This window comes from Pelecanus crispus, chromosome 12 (genome assembly GCF_030463565.1).
Source record: "Pelecanus crispus isolate bPelCri1 chromosome 12, bPelCri1.pri, whole genome shotgun sequence".
Taxonomy (NCBI): Eukaryota; Metazoa; Chordata; class Aves; order Pelecaniformes; family Pelecanidae; genus Pelecanus; species Pelecanus crispus.
This window is the reverse complement of record NC_134654.1, coordinates 21,829,842-21,852,936: the sequence shown is the minus strand read 5'-3', so window position 1 is coordinate 21,852,936 and position 23,095 is coordinate 21,829,842. Positions and strand designations below refer to the sequence as shown.

General features: G+C 61.5%; 1 protein-coding gene across 1 annotated transcript; it reads right to left on the bottom strand.

Annotated features, from left to right (window-relative positions):
- Positions 1 to 2,061: 2,061 nt before the first annotated feature.
- GRIN2C (glutamate ionotropic receptor NMDA type subunit 2C) lies at positions 2,062 to 17,084 on the bottom strand. Its single transcript, XM_075719685.1, has 13 exons — positions 16,600 to 17,084; positions 12,015 to 12,438; positions 9,678 to 10,273; positions 9,068 to 9,182; positions 8,292 to 8,503; positions 8,002 to 8,170; positions 7,468 to 7,621; positions 6,004 to 6,129; positions 5,691 to 5,920; positions 5,325 to 5,485; positions 4,648 to 4,835; positions 3,855 to 4,087; positions 2,062 to 3,459 (listed from the first exon to the last, which is right to left on the bottom strand). The coding sequence occupies exons 1-13, from the start codon at positions 16,920 to 16,922 to the stop codon at positions 2,062 to 2,064; spliced, it is 4,329 nt and encodes a 1,442-aa protein (XP_075575800.1). The 5' UTR covers positions 16,923 to 17,084.
- Between the last annotated feature and the right edge of the window lie 6,011 nt (positions 17,085 to 23,095).

Below are 23,095 nucleotides of genomic sequence, written 5' to 3'. Positions count from 1 at the left end.
GGCAGCACCCCCGGCACCCCAATTCCCCCGTCCCTTGCTGCCCTCAGTCTCCTGCTGCAAAGCCCTTCAATAAAACATGAAGCAAATCCATTTGGCCTCTGCTGAGTCACTGGGGGCATCACTAATTAATTTAAAAGGTGGGTTGGGGATTTTTGATTATTTGTTTGTTTTTTTTTTATCCTTTTCCGCTCCCTTTTGTTCTCACAGCCCCAGCCCCAGCTCAGGCTTGGCCCCAAAGGTGCAGCTGCATGTGCTGGCTTCCTGGGGCCAGAAAGCTGCAATTTGGGGGAAAGCTCTTCAGGGCACATTGGAGCCTCCTGGGGACCAGCCCATCACCCCCGGGGGCATCTGGGGCACCCAGCTGGTGAGAGCTGTCCTGGGGAATGGGTGCCATTGCCTGGGGCAGCACAGCAAGGATCCCTGAGCCTTCAACTGGGTTTATTTATTTATGGCCTTTATTTATATACCAGCACCTCCCTCCCTCGCCAGGAGGCTTCAGAGGGGCTGCCAAAGCAATTAAGAGACAATTGCTATGATAAATAAGTAACAGGAATTAAAGCACCGGGGTGTGATGGCAGCCAGGCTGGGGGATGGAGGGGACTGGCTGGATTTAACCCCAGAGAGATGGGTGGATGGATCAACGGATAGATGTATGGACAGACAGACATTGCCAATATTCTCAACCCCGGTGGCCGGGCCCTTCCTGACCTCCCCGGGGCTTTGCAGCCATCCCTGGGGAAGGGCTGGGTGTCCCAGAGCAGCCCCTGCCATTGTCCCCTTGCTGTTACTGGCCTCGGCTGCTCAGTGGCTGCCAACAACCCCAGCGGCTGCTTTTTAATAGGGAAAAAAAAAAAAAAAAAAAAAAAAAAGAAGCTTTAGAGCAGCTTCTTGGGGAACATTCATCCAGACAGGTGATGCCAGGAAGAGGGGCTGAGGGTTGGTTGGCATCTCCCTGGGACGGCCTGCCAGCCCGCCACAGGCAGCTTTGCATAGCCCCGGTGCTGCCCCGGGATGGAGCTGGTACCACCCGGCAAAGCCGTGGCCACTGCCCCTCAGCTCCTGCTTCCCAAAAACCCTCTCCCCTGCCCAGTCCTGCCTGTGAATCACAGCCGCCCCTGCCCGCGCCCCCCCCGCGAGCCCGGCAGGGAGAGGGCTGCATTAGACATGTACATCAAGAGAAGAATTAAACCCAGCTCATCTATTGCACCTGATTTATGGCTCCATCAGCCCTGGGAAGGTGGGAGGATTTTTTTTTTTTTTTTTTTCTTTTTTCCCTCCCCTGTCTCATTCCCTCACGGCATACCTTCCCGGGGCTGCCGTGCTGTGCCGCAGCTCCCTCCCAGGCTGCCGGTTTGCAGCCATGGGAGCACCACTCACTGACCTGAGCTCACAGCCATCTGTGCCCAGCACCCCAAAACCCGAGCAGGGTGCAGTAACTCTGGCTTCAGTGCTTGGCTCCAGCCTCGGCACAGGCTGATGGTTCCTAAGTAATTATCCCTCTGCACAGTTTAATGAGTTGCCATTTTCCTTTGCTTGGCTGCCACCGGTGGGACGAGCCTGTGCCAGGGCTCAGCAGTAACGGGACGTGAGCAGGGAGGGGGTGCACAGGACCACGAGCATCCCCGCGACAGGGGTAAAGCCAAGGGCAGCCCCGCACTCATCGCTGGCGGGTGGAAGAAGGGTCCCCAGCCGGTTGAAAATGTCTCTTTAATGACCTGGACATGGCGTTTCGAGTTCCTTGAATGAAACCAAAACATGACAGCAACACGGCAGCAATGAGTTTGGCATCCCCAATGCCAGCCCTGCCTGCGGGGAGAGCCCAAGCCAGCGTGCCCCGGCCCCCGCCAGGCTCCTCTGACCTCCCCCCCCCCCCCCCCCCCCCCAAAGCGCACGGGACCCGCCGAGCCACTTGGAGCATCCCACTGCCACTGGTGCAGGACCCCAGGAGGCTGGACCCCGGCCAGGAGCCGCTGGCTGGCCCACGGGGACACCGGGGCAAAGGGCAGGCAGAGGGGTGCGGAGACACCCCACCCCCCACCCCCACCCCCCCCCCAACCCCCGTCACACCTCCGACTCCAGGCTGGAGACCCGCCGCCAGGACCCGCCGGCACAGGGACTCGTCACCCCACGGGCCACCAGCGGGTTCCTCCTCTCCGTCCCCGCCGGCCGCAGCAAGGCTGGCTCCCTGTGCCTCCCGCAGTCTCTGCAGCCGCTGTCCCAGTGCCCAGCCCCCCGGCCGCAGCCCGCCGGCACCCCAGGGTGCTCACGGGGTGGCGGGGACCCCTGCGAAAGGTGCCCCAGGTAGAGGGGCAGGTTGGCGTAGGAGTTCATGCAGGTGTACGGCGTGCATGCCGGCACAGTGGCGGTGGCACGGGGGTTTTGCCGGCAAGCCTCCCGGTAGGATGGCAGCCTGGCCATGGGTGAGTGTGGTGCCAGCCGGCCAGTGGCCTGGGGACAGCAGGGGCCGCAGCTGTAGCCGGCCTCAGCTTCGGGGAAGAGGTCGGGCACATCGGCGCGGGTGGGCAGGCGGGCAGCACCGCAGCGCCGCGGCCCCCCGGGACAACGCCTCTCGCCCCGCTCCCCGGGCGCTCTGGCCCGCCGGCTTGGCTTCTCCCGCTCCATCACCTCCGGCTGGGCCAGCTCAATCCCGGCTCTGCAAGTCCTGGTGGCTTTCGGGAAGGCTCCGCGAGGGCAGGATGGAGGCAGGAAGGGGCTGCTCACCTCCCGCCTCTTCTCTGTGGAGAGCAGCCAGGGTAGCGTCCCCGAGCCCCTGTGTCCCCCGTCCCCCTGCAGCCGGGGGGTGTTTTGCAGCCGGTCCCCCTGCCCCGCTGGCCGCTTGTGCTCCCTGTAGATGTCCGGTGGGGGGAGGTCCCTGGGGGATGTCGGGGGTGGGAGGGGAGCCCCGATGTGGTTCCCCACCAGTGCCTGCTCCCCAAAATCCCCCCCTGGGGAGGTCTTCACCAGGAGGTGGGGGAAAACGGGGAGGGCTTCATCCCCTGCACAGCCACCCTGAAACTTCAGGGGGTGGGAGAGGTGGGGGACGTGCTCATTCACCCCTCTCCACTTCTCCTCCCTGGGCAGCCGCGAGTCCACGGGGATGGGCTGGGGCAGTGGCAGCCCCAGGGGAGCACCCTTGGGAGCGTAGGCTCTCCCCAGCTTCTCAGGGGGGGCCGGGCCAGAGGAGGGGGCCCGGTGGGCGCCAGTGCTGTTCTGCACCACGAGCTGGGGTGTCCTCAAGGAGAAGGTGGTCTGGAGGCGCTCGCTGCGGCTGCTCCAGTCCTCGATGGTGCGGGTGGCCTGCTCCAGCGAGCCGCCCACGCTGGCCGTCGATACCATCTCCTTGGCCGCCTGCAGCATCTTCAGCACGTTGGCCTGGGCTGAGCTGGCGGTGACGTCGGGCGTGGGCGCCCGCCCGGGGCTCGCCAGGGTCTGCACCCCACTGAAGCAGCTGTAGATGCCCTGCGGAGAGAAGGGGGCCCCCCGCACCATCAGCGGGGTCACTGGGGTCCTGTACCCATGAACGCACCCTGCCGAGCCAGGATGATGCTGCTGAGACTGAGATGTCGTGATGGCACCAATGTCCCCTCCCCAGCGTCCCCAGCACTACCAGGGTGGGTGACACCATCCTCCGTCACCCCTTTCACCAGGGATGCTAATACGGACACGGCGTCATTGCCAGGGCTGAGCCCTCTCCCCAAAGGCTTTTCTCCCCGACCAAGAGCTCACATCAGCACGAATGTCTCCAGTCCCTCCCGTGCGGGTCGAAGGGACGATGCCCACCAAGCTGTGCCCATCCCCATGATACCGAGGGAGGACGTTTTGGCCCCTCGAGAGCCCGCAGCAGCATCACTCACCCTGCTGATAGCCAGGAGGAAGTCGAGCTTGTGGGACTTGGGGACGGAGTGACGTAGCTTCCAGTAGACGAGGTGCTCCCAGGCGAAGACCAGCAGGCTCAGCCCCATGGCCACCAGCAGCATGTAGAAAACCCCAGCCATGTTGTCGATGTCCAGCTTGCTGCTCATCACCTCGTTCTTCTCATTCTGGCAGATCCCCGACAGCCAAACCGTCTCCAGCTTCTGGGTCTCACCTGGGGCCGGACACACCCAGCAGTGGGGGGAGGTTAAAATGCTCCCCTAGGCATCGTCTCCCTGAGCACCATCCCTGCCCATCCCCACCCCACCGTGGCTGGAGGAGGAGAAAGCCACCCCCAAGCCCCTGGAGCTGTTTTTGCCTAGTTCTTGCTGTTGCCCTTGGCCTGAGTGTTCCACGAGTCACCCTCCTCCAGGGCCCTCTCCTGTCTCTGTCCCCACCCATGTGCCAGCTAGCCGTCCTCGCTGTCCCCTTCCCAGGCTTCTCCGCCTGACCCTCAGATTTTGTACATGGCCACCTCCAGGATTTTACAGCCTGCACGAAGAGGAGGGACTCCAGAGGGAATGACCCCCCCCAGTGCCCAGCCGGAGAGATGCCGCTCGATTTAATGTCCCCTGAAAGGAGCTGGTGGAGAAGCCCCTTGGTGGCATCCTGCAAGGAACCATGGAGGCTGCACAGGGTCTGGGGACCAAAGCCCTGGTCCCTGGGTTAATTTGCAGGGCAGGGGTGGGGTGAGGATGGGGACAGGGCTAAGGGGAAGCTTGCTGGGGCACCCACCGTCTCCCAGGAACTGGAGCAGGGCCAGGTCGATGGCCCGTTTCCAACGCGAGTCCTTCTGCAGGGCGATGCCATAGCCCGTGGTGGCGAACACCTTCCCACTGCCGATGGTCACCAGCTTGCAGCCCTCGTCCTTGCCCGCCATGTAGTTGAGCACCGCTGCGTCATAGATGAAGGCATCCAGCTTCCTGCCCCACCGATGGGAGGGAGGGTGAGGGTGGTGGCTGGCAGCCCTTTTTTTGGGGGGCTGTACCTCTTTTGTGGGAGCTCTACCGGGATAGCTGTGGTCCATCTGGAGGGGGTTATGTCCTCTTTGGGGGTTGCTGCCCCATCTTGGAGAGCTATAACCCCGCTTAGGGGGAAAGTACCCAACCTTGGTGGGCTGCATCCTATTTGGGGGAGCCATACCTCATCTGGGGCGGGGGGCTAAATCCTTTTAGGGGGGAGCTGTATGAAGCTGTACCCCATCTGCAGGGGGTTGTACCCTGTTTGGGGGGGCCCACACCCCAGGCAGAGAAGCCACACAGGGCCATACCCCATCTGGGAGAGCCATATCCAGCCTGGGGAGCCCGTATCTCACTTGAGGAAGGGCTGTACCCCATCCCAGGGAGCTCTAGTTCATTTGGGGGTCCTGTATCCCATTTGGAGGAGCTGTACCCCAGCTCTGGGAGCCGTACCCCATTTTGAGGCTGGTGAGGGCATCCTCCACGGAGCGCTGGTTGTACTTCACCATGTGTGTGTGCATGTCGGGGTAGTTGCTGCGGATGTTCCTCTCGGTGCTGCCGTTGGGGACGGTGCCGAAGCGGAAGGGGGGGTACTGCTCCTGCGGCTTCTGAAACTGCAGCGGGGAGACCCGGGGAGCAGCATCACACAGTGTCCATGTCCCTGCCATGTCCCCAGCATGTTCCCCATCCCCACAGCCAGCCTTCCATCCACCCACCCATGCCCAGCCGGCCAGCAGTGACATGCAGCCCCTGTAGGTTCTCGTCACCCAAAAAAACCTTATTATTGTTTAGGCTTCCCAGCCAAATCATCAGCCCCACCTTCCTGTCACTCAACCCCGACACGGTGTCGATGTACTGCTCCTGGATCATGAAGGCAGCCAGGTTGGCGGTGTAGCTGGCGAGGAAGATGACGGCGAAGAAGGCCCAGATGAGCACCATGATCTTGCTGGTGGTGCCCTTGGGGTTCTCGATGGGCACTGAGTTGTTGAAGACCAGAGCCCACAGCAGCCACACCGACTTGCCAATGGTGAAGGAGGGACCTCCCGGCCCTGCGGGGACAGGGGATGGAGGGGACAGCCGTCAGCCTGGCTGGGGACCTGTGTCCCCCCCAGCTCCTGCCTCCCCCACTCACTTTTGCCACTGGTGAGGTTCTGGTTGTAGCCGACGGGGCTGAAATACTCGAACACGAAGACAGTGACAGCCACCACGGTGAGGCACATCACGAACATCATGACCCACACGGCTGGGCTGTAGGGCTCTGCAAGGTGAGTGGGACCCCGTCAGCCCCCCCGGACACCCCACAGCCCCCTGGAGACCCCTAGGAGCCCTCCCCGATGGATGGGGCTCATCCTCCCAAATATTGCCCCTCCTCAGAGAGGAGACGGGCTGGCAGCACTGTGGCTGAGCAGATCCACAGGACATCAGGAGGGAAGGGAGATGCTACAAGATGGGGGATGCAGCCATGCTTCCCTGCCTAAATAAAATCAGGTTTTCATCAATGGGGAGATGTTAATGAGACACTGTGCATCTCCAGGGTCATCGGTGGGAGAGCTCCCATGGGATCATGGGTTGTCCCCTGCAATGGCTCCAGCCATGGGATCCTGCCTGCACCAGGCAAGGGACCAGCCCCTGGCCCCGCTCAGCCCCTGGGAGAGCCCCCCGGGAGCTGGGGTGGCTGGTGAGCCCCTGCCTGCCCAGGATGAGCCGGGACAGGGCGGCGGGAGCGGTACGGATGCATCCGAGCCCTCAGCATGCAGCCGCCGAGGTCCATTTGTCAGCACGTCCTTCGCTGTCAGGGAGGAGAGGCCTCCCCTGATGGGGATGCGGCTCATTAGCGCGCGAGACAGCGGCGCGGGCCCATGGACCCCGGCCCTGCCAAACCAGGGTGGGATGCTCCGTCTGTCCCCAGGGCCGGTCAAGGTGACCCCTGCTTCAGGGGGGGTCGGGCCCCACAGCATGGGGGGGGGACAGGCAGGGGAAGACGTGCCCAGGCTGGCGATGTCCTGCACCCCATGGCATCCCTGGCACCCCCACCCACCCACACCCTCCCCGCACGAGAACCCGGCTCCAGCCAAGCCTGGATGCCGCTGCTGTGCCCTTGCCGAGAGCCTCAAGCCCTGCCCGAACGCTCAGGCTGAATTTTGTGATGACCTTGGCCAGTCTCCTCCCCTTCCTAGGCTGCAGCTTTGCTTTTTTAAAACTCATTAAACAAAACTTGTAGCACTGGCAGTTTCCTACACCCAGCTTAACCATGGGCTCTGGTGACGGTGGCAGAGAAGGGGTCCCCAGAGCAGAGCTCAGAGCTGGCAAATCCCTGTCTTGTCCCCACCCCATGTCCCTGTTCTCCCTCCTCCATACAAGTAACGAGGAGGAGGAAACCACCGATCCCAGCCTCCGTCTCTGTAATAAAAGGATTATTCAGGCAAGGGGAGGAGAAAGCCCCAAAGCCGGCCGCACAATCTCCTTCCCTTATGACTTAGGCTTTTTTTTCTTAAAAGTTATTAAAACCCAACAATATTTCTAATTTGCATTTGTCGGAAGCATGGGATGAACCTGCAGGCAGACAGACAGACAGATGGAGGGACACACAGCTCACCCAGGAAGGCAGAGGGGGAGACTGTGCCGTTGCTCCTGGCCACCATGACACTGATGCCCGTCTCCACGAAGGGCACGGAGAAGTCCACAATCTCAGAGCGCTCCTCGTTGATGGTGAGGGAGCCGATGGCCATGTCCGCGCGCTTGTAGTACACCTGGGGAAGGGGCAGATGGTCTCGGGATGGGCAGATGGACAGGCAGAGGGACCCAGACCACTTTCCCCAGGCATTTCCTCATCTCCTGCATTTCCAACCTTGACTTTTGTCCTTTTTTTAAAAAAATATTAGCTACTTAAATGGCCAGTGACACAAACACAACCAGTTGTGGGGTCATAAATGTTCAGCTGACTCCCTCCCCGTTCTTGTCCACCAAGCCTTGCCCGTAAGCTCATGCCAAGCTGTCCCCTGCCCAGAGTCCCACTGCAGACACCCTGACCCCGTCCCCGGCAGGAAAGCCCCAGGTCACAGCATGCCCCGAGCGAGCGGTGTCCCCAGGGAGGGCCAAAGGTGGGGTTCGAGCTGTGCCCACCCCCTACCTCACCAATCATGCCGTTCCAGACCCCACGGACGATCTTGCCGTGTTTGCCATTGGTCACTAGGTAGAGGTCGTAGGAGAACTTCACTGCCTTGGCCAGCTTCTTCAGGATGTCAATGCAGAAGCCCTTGCAGCACAGCTTAGTGTAGGGATCCACAAGGCCATCGCCACTGAAACCACACCGGGAAAAACGGGTTGGACCAAAGATGCTCTGAGAGCCCTGGTGCCCCTGGACACCACATGCCTGGGGAGTGGTGGTCAAAATTGCTGAGCTCCATCCTTGCTGCTCACCTCTGCGAGGAGTTGGTCTGCTTGCGGCAGGGCACGGTGTTGCGCACGCAGACCCCAGTGCTGGGGTCTGTGTTCTCCACGATGACAAAGGGTCTCTCCTCCAGCGTGGCCACTGTCAGGTGGCGGTTATCGGCCACGGGCTGCAGGAAGGAGCCGTAGCGGGGCCACACCGGGTACTTCATGTGGATGATGCCTTTCTCCCACTTGCCCACCTGCCCCCAAGGAAGAGAGCACTGTCACCCCAGCGAGGGCTCTGGGGGTCACGTGGGGTCCCATGCCCATCCTCCCCATACCCCCCAGAGCACTGTTAGGCTGGAGATCAGCCATGGTGAGACCCATCTCAGCATCCCTTTCCCCACGCACCCACCGACCATGGGGCAAGGTGTTTCCTCCTGGGCCCCAAGCACCAGGCTTGGGTGAGCACAAACCTGGCCAAACTTCACCCAAAATACTTTTAAACTAGAACCCACCCCACTCCGTGCAGCTTGTTTCAGATCTAGGTGTTTGGCTGCTGTTCTCCAGAGGTGGGCAGCTGCATTTTTGCATCTTTTGAAACTTTTCAGCCAAATTGCAGGTTAAAAAAACCCAGTTCCTGGCAGAGCTTTGGTGCCTGGTGTTGCTGCCAAGCGCCACCGCACCTCTATGGGTACTTTGGTACCAGTCATGGGTTTTGCATGGGACAACCTGCCCCAGGGTGGGACCTCAGCCTGTGCATGGCCCCGGGCCTGCCAGGCCATAACCCGGTGTGCCCATTCTGGGTGGTTTGGGGGTCCTACCATCTCCCAGAGCCGGTGCTGGTTGAGTGAGATCACCACCATGGTGGGCCTGACCAGGTAGCCGCCTTCATTGAAGGAGAAGTCCCTGTGCTCCCATGTCACATTGAGGAGGTGCCTGGTGGGACACAGCGCCTGTAAGACCCTGGCTGTGCAGCCCAGCCCCATACAGCCCTCCTCTTCCTCCTCCAGGTCCAGCTGGGCTGCCACAGGTCCCACGGAGAGACATGGGGCTGAGAGCTGGAGACCAGGTTTAGCTCCTATGCAAGGGGCAGTGGGGAGCTGGAGAAAGCCCTGCCAGCAAGGAGGCACCAAGGATGGACTACTGCAGCGTTGCGGATGTACAGACTGCCATGGCAGCCCTGTGGTGCCACATCTGCACTGTAAAGCAGAGCTGTGAAACCCACCCTGAGACCCCCATGAGTCCCAGGTTGCAGAGAAGTACAGGAAAAGGCAAGGGCTGCTCTGGGGATACACTCCAGGAGAAACCCAGCCAAAAGGCATGGACCACCAGCTGCAGCCCACAACGAACATCATACTCCCCTGCCCTTTCTCTCTCTGTTTCCCCATTCCCCCCATTTCACATCCATCCCAGTGGGTCCCCGAGCCTCACCGGTAGAAGCTGGTGTTGGCAGTGGTGGCCCCAGCAGGGGCCTGGCAGTCCAGTCCCACCTCCGGGAGGTAGCCGTGGGCCCGGAAGAAGCTGGCCGCTCCCATGGCAATGATGGCCACCCCATCCCGCACCTTCTGCCGCAGGCTCAGCTTCCAGCTCTCCGTCACCACACTGATGAGGCCGACAGGGAAGGAGGCAGGTGGAACCTCCATGTTGCCCACTGTCAGGCTGGGCACAATCCAGACGTAGCCCGGCCCCACGAGGCCAGCTTGTTCTGCCATGGCAAAGAGGTGCTCGGCCTCATCCCGCGAGCAGTAGACGATGATGACCTGGGCATCGATCTGCCGCAGGAGCCGCTGCGTCCTGGAGCTGCTCCGCTCCTGGCTCATCTCAAAGGTGAGCACCTCCTGCAGCTCCCAGCCAAAGTAGCTGGCGTCCGTGAAGGAGCGGATGACGTCCAGGAAGATGTTGTAGCCCGGGTAGAGGCTGGTGATGACAGCGAAGGAGCCCCAGTCGTATTCCTCCAACACCTTGAAGATCACCTGGATTTGCTGCTCGATGGAGACACCCAACTGCAGGAAAGTTGAGCCAGGGTCCTGAGGGAGGAGAAGGGGTCAGGGGCTGCTCTGGCACCATGGTCCAAGTCTCTTGCACTTGTGCAAATCACCTTAAATTTGCCATCATGAAGGGTTCGAGGGAGCCATGAACTGGCTTGGTCCATGGGCTGGAGACACCCAAGATGGGACCGATCCACTGGTGGTCTCCAAAGAACCTCAACCTATGCAAAGGGTCAAACCCTGTGGCCTCTCCTCCGTTTCTCAGCTTGTTGACCAAAAATTCATCCATCCTCCAAAGGAAACCAACAATTTCTCCTTAAACCAGGAGAGGGAGGGGCGCAAGGGCTCTGATAGTACTGTAAATCCCATCCTGCCTCCGAATTCCAACCTGATGCCGGAGCTTGCATGGCTCCTTCCCTCCCGCCCCACCTCCCCGGCCATCTGGCCTCTCATTAGCAAACCTTAATTGATCTGATTCTGTCTTAAATGATTCAACGAAAGGCATTTGCAGAAGGTCGCGTGCAGGCAGCACAGTTTTGCCACCCAGACTCCCTCCACCTCCAGAGAAGTAGTTTTTCCAATGAGGCTGGTGGTCCGGCCAGAGGGGTAAGCCCTGGGGAGTCCCAGACAGGGAGTGGGAGCTGTCAGGGACCTTGGACCTGTGGGAGGCGGAGGAGGAGGTCGAGCCTTCAGACAGGTCCCTCCACCGCCCCCAAAATACCCAACCCCTTGAGAAAGCTGCAGAAAAACACCCAGACCACAGCAAAGCCATGGCTAGTTTTTAGTTGCTCAGGGCTCCACTCGACTCCATTGCACCCACCCAAGCCCTCTGCACCCACCCAAGTCCGTTGCACCCACCCAAGCCCACTGCACCCACCTGAGCCCACTGCACCCACTGCCACCCACCCACAGTGAGCAGCAGCTTGGGGTGGTCTGGGAGCACCAGTCGGTGCAGGCAGGGCTGCCAAGGTGCCATGCAGGGGGTTTAGACCACTAAACTTTTGGGCAAGCAGAGCATGAAACCAGTGCCCAGAGGAGCAGCAGGGTCTCCACCCTGGGGGCTGCTGCCATGGGAAGGAGCCAGTGCCAGGCCCCCTCCGGTGCCCCAGGCCGGGCAGGGTGAGATGAGCAGCCAGGAGGAGATAACCCAAATCTCCTCCTTGTGAGGGACGGGAGCCTCACCACAGCCCATCGCTGCCCGCCCAGCACCCTCCAGCCCGGCTCCAGCTCTCCTTGCCGCCAACGCTTCCCAGCAGGCAGGTGACAGTGACAGTGTCTGACGCCAGTGAGGAACAAAGAAGCCAAAAACCGTGTTTTGGCCCCTGGTGCACCTGAGATCGCTGCTGCAGCTGAGCGAGGCTTCTCCATGCTGCTTGCTCAGCCATTTCAGGGCTGGATCCAGCCCCGGCGGGGCCGGGGGGGAAGGACCTGCCAACCCTGACACTGCCCTGGCAGCCCCAGCACCATGACCCCAGCACCCCGTGGTGGGCACAGCCTGGAGGGGATGGGAAGCAGGACACCAGGGGAGGTCCCTCCATAGGGCACTGAAGTCCGCTCCCATGTCCCACCAACGGGGCCACTGCTTGAAGTCCCCTCCGTGTCCCACCACCCCGGTCGGCCACCCTGCCGCAGCCACTGCCTATTCCTGCCCGCGAGCCCCCGCACTGCAGCCCAGCAGCTCCTCTGCCCCCCAGCATTTCACATCCCCTATCTACCCCTCTCTAATAATCCCTCATTTCTCTCGCCCATTCCTGGAAATAACCCCCAGCAAACGCCTCACCTTTGGGGTCAGGACCACGGCAGACCCCCCGCTGATGCTGATGACGGGGACCTGGGTCTGGGAGGAGATGAAGTCAAGGATCTGGGCCACGGCCTCCGTGCCGACGTTGTCCTCGAAGACGATGCCGTGGATCTTGTGGCTGGCGAGGATGTCGCAGATCCGGGTGAGGAGGGTGCTGGGGTTGGTGTTGTTGACGATGACGGTGATGGGGTGGATCTCCAGGGGCATGTCCAGGAAGCTCTGGGGACTCAGGCGGGAACGGATATGCAGGGGGTAGGACGTGCCCCCAAACACCACGGCCACGTTGACCACCGGCTCCTCGGGGCCCGGCAGCAGGAGGTCTGTGAAGGCAGCCGAGCAGCCCAGCACCATCGACAGTAGCAGAGTGTGCGTCGGCGCTCTGCCCATGTCCACTGCCGCGTCCCTGCCAGGACGGGACACAGCCCCTCGCATCCGGCCACCGGCCAGGAACCCCGGCCCCACTCGCCCCAGCCCTCCCCACCGCCCCGGGGCAGCACTCCTTTGGAGGCTGGACATGGTTCAGGGATGGCCACAGGGTTGTACCCACCAGCCCAGCCCCGCTGAGGGGTCACAGAGGTGCTGCTCCCCGCACCGTACACCCCAGTGCCACGTCCTTTGTCCCCAGTCCTGCCAACCACTAACCCTTCCCAGCTGGTCCCTCCTTCCCACCACCACCCTGTCCCCATCCCACCACCACCATGGCCCTCCCAGCCCCACTGCCCTCCCACCCCTGTCCCTCTCCAAAAGCCAACGCTGCTATGATGCTCCTTATCACCCCTTCAGCCAGGGACGAGGACAGCAGCGAGAGGTGACAGGAGGAGCTGGCAGCTCCCTGGTGCCTCTCTCCACAGCTGACAGCCACCTTCAATATTTAAAGGCTTTGCCCATGAGGAAGGGTTCAGCTCTGCAACCCCCATGTTGGGATTTTGCAAATCGCACAGTCACTGGAGCAGCCAGTCCCCTGCCTGTACCCCTGCCTGTCTCCTGCCCATCCCACCGCCCCAGCCTCCTTGCTGCTGTTTCCCAAATCCCAACCAAAGTGCCCACCCGGCCCCTTATCTCCAAGTTTCCCCCTAGACACCATCCTTCAGCTTTCCCCCCTTCTTGCCTTTACCCCCCAGTGCATGTCCCCTGCTGGCATTGCCCGCCCGGCTGGGACACCCACCGCGCTGCCTCTCTGCTGGCTGCACCCCAAAGCCAGGTTCTGTGGCGGCGGGGGGGAGGTTTTTGGGCACATCCCCCCGTGCCAGGTCCCCAGTTCCCCACTGACTCTGGGTGCCCAGCCTGCAGCAGGCAGGGTGACAGTCCCCTCGTGGGGCATACGTCCCTGCCCACAGCGATGCACCCCTGTGCTGGAGCTCGTCCCTCAGAGCCCGCCAGCAAAACCAACCCGCAGCAAGACCTGCGGTCAGGGGCTCTGAGCCCCGTTACCCCCAGGGCCATCACCCCCGTGCCACGCTGGGCAGCGGGGAGGGGGACAAGTAGTCCTCCGTGGTGGCACCAGCCATGCGCCGGTGTCACTCCATGCAGCAAGATGCCAGCTGGTGCTCGGAAACGTCACTTGCAATTAAAAGCTGCTGTTGCTTAATGCATCCTCAGCACGGCCAGAGGAGCCCCTCGCTGAGTCCCGGATGGTTTTGGGGTCTGGGCTGCCCTGGGCACCCAGACCCCAACACCCCTCTGTGCCGCAGTGATGGAAACCGCTCGGCACACTGCGAAAGCACCGCCGGCATGTTGGATGCAGGAAAACGCAGGAAATAAACCCAATGACTGCCTGGCTGGGCACCCTGCAAGAACTGCTTCGTGCGGATTTGAGCACCAGGGTTGTCACCTCGAGAGAGACAGGGGACACGAGCCCCACGTCCCCCTCCTGTGCCCCATGGGTACCAGGAGGGCTCAGGCACCTGGCTGGGCACCACCGCTCACCAGACAGCACCTCCCTCGGCCAGATTGGTTTCGGCAGGGGACCATCCACCCCCAGCACCCACCATCACCCAGGTTCACCCTGCCTGGCTGCATCCCCCCCCACTGCCCCACATCACAGCTGGCCAAGCTGCAGGAGCCACGACGCCACACCGATGGCCGCAGCCGGAGCACCTTGGCCAGAGAGGGTGGCGGGTGAGTCACGCCATGCTGGCAGCGTCCCACGCCCTGGCACGGCCAGCCCAGTGGCAGGGCGGCCTGCACTGCCCGGTCCTCACTGTGAATTCCCAAGTATTTTTAGTCCCATGATAAATAATTAATCTGTAATCCGGCATCAGCTACCCGAGCAGAGAGGAAGGGGAGCAACATGCCACCCAAAACAAACAGAGCCGCTCTCCCAGCAGCTCTGCCCATCTGAGCCCTCCTCAAGGACGTTTAAATATACTCTGGGCCCTCGTGGTGACTGATCAGGTTTGCTCGTGCCAGCCCTGGCACCTCACCCATCCCAGGCCCTTATCGTCCTCTTCCTCAACCCAGCTCTTCCCCGTGCTCGGGAGCCTCTTCTAGCACCCAGTAATCCAAGCACAGGCCAGCAAACCCCACCCGTGATGCCAAGCACTGCCGCTGAAGGGGCTGCTCCGCTCCCAGCTGCAACTGGGGACAGGTTTGAGCAAACTGGTTTCCCACTGGACCGAGCCGCAGGTGGAAAGCACCCCTGTCCCTCGCAGCCGGAGCGCAATGGCAACGGCAGAGGGGAGGTGGCCATGGGCACATCGCATCGTTCAGCCATTGCTGAGACAACCAGCGGAATAAAATTCCATCCTTCCCAGGAATCTGGTGCTGCCGGCCGGAGCCGAACCGCTCGCCGCAGGCATTGGCGGCTGTGGAGGAGGATGGAGGGGTTTAGGGCCAGCAAGCCTGTGGCTGGCAGGGGCTCCCTGTGCAGGTCAGAGCCAAGGCTGCTCCAAAATGGCCGGATTTGGGATGCAAAAAGCAGCCAGCTCCTCCAGCCCAGACAACTCCATGCCTGTTTTTTCAAGGGGCAAGCCAGAGGGGTGCAGGAAAATGTGGTTTTTTGGGGGACAAGGATGAGGAAGGCAGAGGGGGAACTGAGCCCATTCCTGCACTACTGCCAGAGCTGGGGCTGCTCTTGGGCTCGGCAGAACACAGCAAAGCCCCCACGGACTTTAAAAAAAAAAAAAAAAAAAAAAAAAATCCATGTTTCAACCTCTTGTAGCAAGCACTGCGGAATTGCTCCTTTGGAAAAATGCCTTCCCAAAAGGGACGCTTTTCCAGCCGGGCGAAGGGCCGGTGGCCGGGCTGGAGCAGGAGGAAGGTGGCCCCGGCCAGGACGCCTGGGCACAGCAATGCCACCTCCCAGCAGCCTCCCCGGGGACCAGAGGACACCCACAGAACTGCTCAGTGGCTTTAACACTTGCTTTTTGTTGCTTTGGGGCAGTTTTGAGCAGGTTAACTCCTTTCCTAGGTATAGCTTTACCTGATACACCAAACACTCACAGAAACCTCCTGCTAAAGGCACCGATCGAGCCCTTGCCTCCCACCACCCCCATTTTAATGCAACAGGGAAAGTTTGCTCCTAATTTTAAACCTCCTTTTTGCCCTCCCTCCATCCCTCCCTCCCCTGCTCCAAGAAGGGGAGAGCTCATGCAGGTATTTTGACCCCAGGAAAAGGAGAAATAAAATCCCAAAATGCAAAAATATCTCTGGAGAAAGAGAAACCTTATCCTCCAAAAAAGCCTCCGAGTCTGAAAGCACAGGGAAGGCGCAGCCTGCGCCAGGGAAGGGGGAACCGCTGCCGATGGACAGAAAGGACAGAGCAAACCCGAACCTAGCGGGAGCCGTGCAGGGAGGATGGGGGGCACCAGGGAGGGCACTGGGTTGCGCCAGGGCTTGTCATTGCCCTGATGGGGCATCCCTGCCTGGATGGGGGACACCCCTATGGGGCAAGGAGACCTCGACGGAGCCCCCCCAAAAGGAGGGAAAGCAACAAAACCTCCCCAAAGCCAACCCGTCGCCATCCCTGTCCCCATGCAGGGGGGACGACACGGGAGGGAGAAGCACTGGCAGCCCCCGGCAAGCACGGTCTCCTTTCAACCTTCATCTGCCACCACCCAGCATCACCCTCCTCTTCCTCGCCCGCACCGCTGACAGCAACAGTTGCGGGCCGGGGGCTGCGGGACGGGGCGATGGTGAGGGCCCCGCACACGCACGCACCGAAACGCAGCTTAAAAAGGTCGAATGTGGATTAACCAAAAATAAACCCCAAGTGTCCTGCCTGCCGCTGGGTTACGCAAGGTGGCGGGGGGGGGACACACACACAGGGCTGGCGGCACCCAGGGAGGTCCCCTCTCTTTTTCCTGCCTCCCACCCCCCCAAAAAAAACAACCCCAGCACAGCGCCCGGAACGAAGGCTCATCCCCATCCCCTGCCCGGGACGGGGAGCGGGAGCCCTCGGCGATGGGGCTGCGGGGGGGATGCTGGGGCAGAGGGAAACGGCCAGGGCAACCCCCCCCAGCCCCCCAACCCTCCACCCCCACCCCTAAAAGTTACTGGCGGCGGTGCCGGGGCGGCGGCAGAGCCCGTCGGGGGCCCGGCTGCCCCCAGCCCGCCCGGTACTTACGGGACCGCCGCTGCCCGGTGCCTACATGCCCCGCGGCTCCGGCGGGGCTGCGCGTCCCACCGGGGGCCCGGCTCTCCCCAGCCCCCTGCTCCTGCGGGGCAGCCCCCGGGGGCGGGATCGGCCCCCGCCGCGGCTGGCGGGGGGGTCCGGCGGCCGCCGTCGGTCCCGACTCGTCCTTGGAGGCGGCGGCGGCGGCTCTGCAGCGCGGCTGGGGGCAGGGACGGGAGCGGGGGAAGGAGGGAGCGGGAGCGGAGCGGGTGTGCACGGGGGGGGGGGCTCGGTGGCAGCAGGTGTCTCGGCGGCCGCCGGGCCCCGGCAGCCATCTCCCCCCCGCACCGGGACCGGAGGGGCTGCCCGGGCGGGACGGGAGGGCTGCGGGGACGGCGGCACGGGGGGAGGCTCGGGGGCGGCGGAAGGACAGGACGCGCGTCCTCCCGCCTCGCCGCAACTTCGGGGCTGACCGCCAGCCCCGGGGAAGGGGGGGATGGAGGCGGGCAGCCCTCCCCTGCCGAAACCTGCCCGCCTCCCCTTGCAGCCGGCGCCGGCCCCAGCGCTGGGGAGGGCAGGGAGCAAGACCCCCCCCCCCGCCTTCCTTCGTCCCCCTCCTCCTTCCCCAGGAGGGAAAACCCACCGCAAAATGGCACAGCCCTTACACCCGCCCCCCCGGGCGCTGCCCGCCCTACAGCGGGGAGAGCTGGAGGGGTGCAAACGGCTGCGCTTGAACTCCCCCCCCCCCCCCCCCGAATATCTCCCCTCCCTTGCTAACTGAACTGGGGGGCACTGGGCAGCTGCCCACCCCTGGTGCCCCCCGGCCAGCGCAGGGCAGCCCCACGGTCCCCATCAGTCGGGGGGGGGCGGGGACGGGACACGACACGGGACACAGAGCAAAGCCCCCGCAGGCAGCAGCATCCTCCAGCTGTCGTCAGGGCCAGTATTAAAGCATCAGCTGATCCCGCAGCACTGGTTTAGAGCAAGCCAGACTGGGGGGAGAGAGGGGGAAGATTCAGCAAAGGAAGCGGGGAGACGGCAGGGGCCCTGCGGGGGTCCCCTTGCCCCTGGCTGGGTGCCCGGTCTACCTCACTGCCCCAAAACCAGCCCGTGCTCTGCAGCAGCCAGGCTGCGGGCGGAGGGACCGTGGCTCCTGGCAGGGCCTGGCAGGGGCTAGAGTCCAACTCAGGCTCTGGCATCAGGGGGGGCAGCTCCAAAACCTGCCCGTGCCCCAGCTCAGAGCCACCAAAACGCCGAGCAACACCCTGAGAGCATCTGCCCGTCTCTGCCGGTGCGGGGTGCCAGCAGTGCCCGTGCCCAGGCGCTGCCCTCCTGCCTTCCCCAGGTGCAAGTTCCCTGGCTCGGGGACACGGCCACCCAAAAGCAAGTCATTTAGCGCTGTCGGGTGGCTGCCACCCAACCTGGCACCGCAGCCACCTGCAACAGCATGGAGCCACTTCCCTGTGGCTGCTGGGGCCTGGCAAGGCTGTTTCTAGAGAGATTTCAACCTGCCTAAAAACCTGCTGCCTCCACGAGCTGTTTGATGCAGGACCTCCCTGCACTGTCCCCTGTCCCGGAGGCAGGCTGGCCACTGCCCAGGGCTGTGGATGCCCTCGGGGCACCTTAGGGTTGCAAGAGATGCCAAAAACGGAGGAAAGGGAAAATGCGTTTTCCTCCTGGGCTTCGTTTTAGCCTCTGTAAAAGCAGCACCTGCTCTCTCTGCAGGAGAGCTTGGCCAAATCTCTGAGGCTGCTGCGGTGCAGGGGCTTGGGGCGATGCAGGACCGGGATCTCACACCCCTCTCGGCTACCTGCTGGCTGCACCCTACTCCCGCAGCCTCAGGCAGCTCCGGCTGCCCACCACTGCCTGATTCGGGCAGCGCTGCCTCTGTCTTGCCCAAGAAGAGGAGATTTAAGGGTTAGCAACAGGTTCTCTTTCCTCAAATCCTTTTCCCAGGACAGCAAAAGGGTGGGTGGCTTTGGAGTTTAATGTGTAAAGCGGGGGGCAGCTGTATTTAACACCTTCTGCTGCCTTCATGGTTGCAGTGTGACTGGGCCTGGGGGACCAACTTTCCGGGGACCTGGTCCCTTGGGGCTGGCACAGACCCTCTGAGCCACTCCTGTGCCCCCCCCCGGCAGCTCAGGGGCCTCATTTACCCCTCCCGGGACTGGCTGCTCCCCGGGCTGGATCCCTTGGAGCATCTCGGCTCGCACCTATTTCAGCCCTAGTGATGCTTCACAGGGAAAATGTTTCCCAGCAGAGCTGCCAGCATGCAAGTGGGATGAGGGGGGCAACACCGACCCTCCCCTCCGGGGCAATACCCAGCTCCCCCATCTCACCTGTGACTCTCCATCTTCTCCATCCCTGGGACATTTACCCCCCCATCACAGCCCAAACTCCACACATGGGACAGATGGACAGACCCAGGTCCAGCACACAGCTGGGCACAGCTGGAGGGTGGCTGCAGTGGGGACAAGCAGCGGAGGGTGAGGACCAGTGGTGACACACATGCCACCCCCCCACCTCCAGCCACATCTCCTCTCTCCCTTAGGAGTCAAACCCAGCTAAAGGAAGAGCCAAACCACCCCCTTGAGCTGAGAGGAGCTACAGCCCTCCAGGTTCTCAGTTTTCCCGGCAAAGTCCTTCAGTATCTTAAAAAAAAAAAAACCAAACCACTATGTTTTTCTGGGGGAAAATGCAGCGAATCCCCAAATCCAACCCACTGCTGGGTCTGGGCCACCATGCCATGATGCAGCTCATGGGAGCTGTTCTGCAATCATCAAAATATCTTATTTGTGCACTTAAATAACAGAAGTCCTTTTTACATTCAAAAGAAGTGCCCTGATATCCACAAAGGTCCAGGTTGAAACAGAAGCACCAACAGCACCCCAAGATGAAGCCCACAACCCCAGGAGGTGCAGCTGGACTTTTCCTCTTGGTTGGAAACCCCTGACTCCCGCAGCCCCTCGGTGCCGCCCTCTCTGGGGTTGCTGCGCTCTCTTTGCCCGGCTTTCTGGGCTGGGTGGGGATAACACAGGCACGAAGCTGCCTTCCTCCCTCATTCATCCTCTTCCTTCACACTGCTGGGGTGCTATCCCAGCACAGGGCCCTCAGCATCCGAGCAGGTCCCTCACCCACGGCGTCGCCCCAACAAGAGGGAGCTCAGCTGGCTTCTCCATCACTTTGTTACCTTTTCCCAGCGTCTTTTCTCACAGAAGACTCTGAAAGCAGGTTGATAAATGCAAGGCACCACGCTCCGACAGCTCCCAGTGTGCAGTCACCTCCTGCAGGGAAGAGCCTGCTGGCAGCCGGGCTGGGGGAGCGAGGGCGATGCGGGAGGACCATGGTGGGAAGCCGATGTTAGTCCAGCTTTGCACTAACCCATCCAGGCCAACACCAATGTTGGAGAAGTGCCTTGGGCTCCATGCAGGCTCCTCACATCCCATTGCAACCCTGCTGGCATCTCACATCCCGAGCTGGGGTAACACCCCGCACAGTGCATCCTACCCAGCCCCCTCCGTTCCAGTCCCCCCAGCCCTGCAGGGTCAATGGGAGCCCATCAGCTCCCGGCATAAACCCGCACCCAAGCCCCTACCCACAGCAGCCACCCCCAAGGTGCACCCACAGCCAAGGCAGCATGGCACAGCTCAAGCCAGTGTCTTTAGTATCTCCAGTTCTGCAGGGCAAGCCCTTCCCGGCAGCATCCTATTTGTAGGAGAAACTAGGCCAAAGGTTTTTAACCTGAGAGCATCCTAGCCCAGGACTTTGGGAAGGCAAGGACCCAGGTCTGTGCACTGCCAGCACAAAGTCAGAGCTGGCCCCAGCAGGGCACGGTGGCAGCTGGGTGACACAGCCCTCTTGGGCTGTCCCCACGGGTGACCGCATCCCACGAATGGCATCCAACATTGGACAAGGAGAACACAGCACCATGCCCACAGGTCCCTCTGCTAGAGCTGAGTCTTGCAGGTGACACTTGTGACACAGGCCAGAGATTTAGTCCCAGATCTGCACCCATCCCAGACCTGCCTCTCAGCTGCCAACCCCCCTTCCCCAGAAGTGTGGCCAAAAATTAAGAAGGTCTGAGCTCAGCCGTTCCTACACCTGGGCACCCACCTCACCCCATCCCTCTGGGTCTCATTTAAGAAACAAATGTGGGTGAAGATCACCTTTCTGCCATGCTGCCTTCCTGCAGAGGCTCCCAGGGCCACCCCCCAAGCACCATCCCCACCTTCCCTGTCTTCTCCATCCCATAAAGGTATTCAGGGCTCTGGTACCTAAATACCCACACAGAGCTGGCCGGTATCGTGGATCCCAGCAGCCACAAAAGCAACTGAGACAGAAAGCAGAGCAAGGAGAAAGGTAGGAGGGGGGCCACGGGGATGGTGCTGTGCATGGTGCACACACGGCATGGATCCGGAACAGCTCCGCTCCGCTGCCACTGCATCCTACCCTCATGGTAATTAAGGGAGCTAAAATAAATAGGGATGGTTTCATCCCTGCAGGGATAATTCCTCCTCCCGGGGTGGCGTGTGCCTGCAGGGCTGCCCCGGAGGTTGGGAATGAGGCAGCCAAAGCCGGCGGGTTGGAAATGGAAATTTCTCAGGAAGGGAGGAAATCGCTTGTTTCTGGGGCGTAACCAGCCCTCGCCCTCCAACAACTTTATTTGACGCTGTCGTGTCCCTAAATAGCTCCTTGAAGCAGCTGCTGGGAGTTTACATCTCCTTCACCTCTGCTCCCCTCCAGTCTCGGGAAATGGGCTCACGCAGCCCCAATTTCCAGAGCAACTCACCCATCATGGGAGGGAACCTCCTGCAGCCGCTGCAGGGACCCGGCAGCACTGCTGCCTGCCCCACCACAGCCCTCTGGCTATGGGCAATATTTCAGGGATTGCAGAGCCATGGGAAGTTTGGGTCTCTAAGATCAGGAGTGGAAACCACCAAGCCTCTGGTGGGTCTGGAGCCAAGGATGCGCTTGGGGTCCTTTCGGAGAAGGGGTGATGTTGTGCCAGCAGGGAAACGGTTCCCTAGGGGCAGTGGGGCTGGCAATCCTCTCCAGTGACCCCTGAGGTTGGTACCCCAACCTCAACCTGTTCACCAGCCCTGCCCGGGGCTGGGGGCAGATCAGGAGAGAAGAGGAGCACACGAGGCATGAGAAGATGTGCCCGGGAGAGCAAGTGGCGAGGGGAGAGTACACGCAGGGGCCGATGCTTGTGCTCAGCCAAAGTGCTGAAGTCAGCACTCTCCGGAGCCATCTGTTCCCAGCGAAGCCCCGGCACAGACGGACTCGCCCAGGCTCCCAGCAGCGGATGCCGCAATTTGGTGATTCATGCACGAGGGGCCGGGGATGGTGTAAAGCCGGACACCGCCCCTACGGCCATGCAAACTCCGGGGATGCGGCTGGAAAATTATATATTAACCACACTGCTGAAAAGCTTTTTCAACTATTTTTCTGGTCATGTGAGCTGGCTTTTAAATGGCAGCACAGCTCTTCACTGCCGGGCCAGAGACCTGACTCAAGCTGGTTTTTCCCTTATTCCAGAGCACAGGTAACCTCCTGCTTCACAGGCTCTAAATGCTCATTTGAAAAGGCCAAGTTCAGCAAGCAGCTCATTAGCAGAGCCAGCAAGAGCCTCTGCACTTGTCTCCCGGGTGTAATTGCCAAATGCAGCATCAACAGGAGCTTCTGGGGTGTCTCAGACCTGTTTCTTCCCTGGATTACTCCAAGGTGCCTGGCAGCCCATGGAAGGCAGGAGCCCCAGGGCAGAGCAGAGCTAGCCTGCACAGCGCTGCAGACCGGGGAAACTAAGGCAGAGCAGCGCAAAGCAGCAGTGGGAGGTTGCAAAGACCCAACTGAACAACACTTACCATGCAACCACCCCACACCGTGATGGGCTCTCTCTGCTCCGTACCCAGCCCGGCTGCCACTCAGAACAGCACACAAGGCACCATGGAAAGCGCGGCGTGAGGAGCTGCGGGAGGGGAACTGCGCAGCCTTGCCCGGCCGGTCTCAAGGCCATCCCTCACCAGATGCTGATCTCCACCAGCTTTGTGCAGTTTCATTAAAGCTAAGCTGAGCCATAACTCATCGGAGCAGGGAAGTCCACATTAAGAGCTAGCAGCAACAACTTCAGCTTTTCAGGCTTCCTTCCAAGAGCAGACAGGTGTCACTCAGCACCTCCTTCCCAGTTCCTTACCCGCTGTGGGAAATGGCTTTGGAGCTGCTCCTCCAGCTTCTCGGGATAGTGAAGGGCAAGGGGGTGGCTGCCCAGCGAGGCAGCCCCCTTGCCCAGCAGACCACCGTGGTGGGGACATACCTGGAGCAAACACCCCACAAGGTTAATGGTGCCTAAAAGCAGCACGCAAATGTGAACAGGAGCCTGCGAGGGCCCCTGAGCCTGCTCAGAGCCCAGGCAGGCAGCTGGGGCTTTGCGGGTGGCCAGACAGCCGCGTCACCCCCCCGCAGGCCCGGGGGTGCCGGGTCACCCCTCCATCCCCGCTCAGCCCCTCTC

What these genes read in the sequence shown, in the direction of transcription:
- GRIN2C (XM_075719685.1), bottom strand. Translation starts at nt 16,922, where the DNA reads ATGGCTGCCGGGGCCCGGCGGCCGCCGAGACACCTGCTGCCACCGAGC. An exon ending in CAGACCAACTCCTCGCAGAG is followed by an intron (nt 8,171 to 8,291) that starts GTGAGCAGCAAG and finishes GTGTGGTTTCAG; the next exon opens with TGGCGATGGCCTTGTGGATC. An exon ending in GGAACGGCATGATTGGTGAG is followed by an intron (nt 7,622 to 8,001) that starts GTAGGGGGTGGG and finishes CCCCTTCCCCAG; the next exon opens with GTGTACTACAAGCGCGCGGA.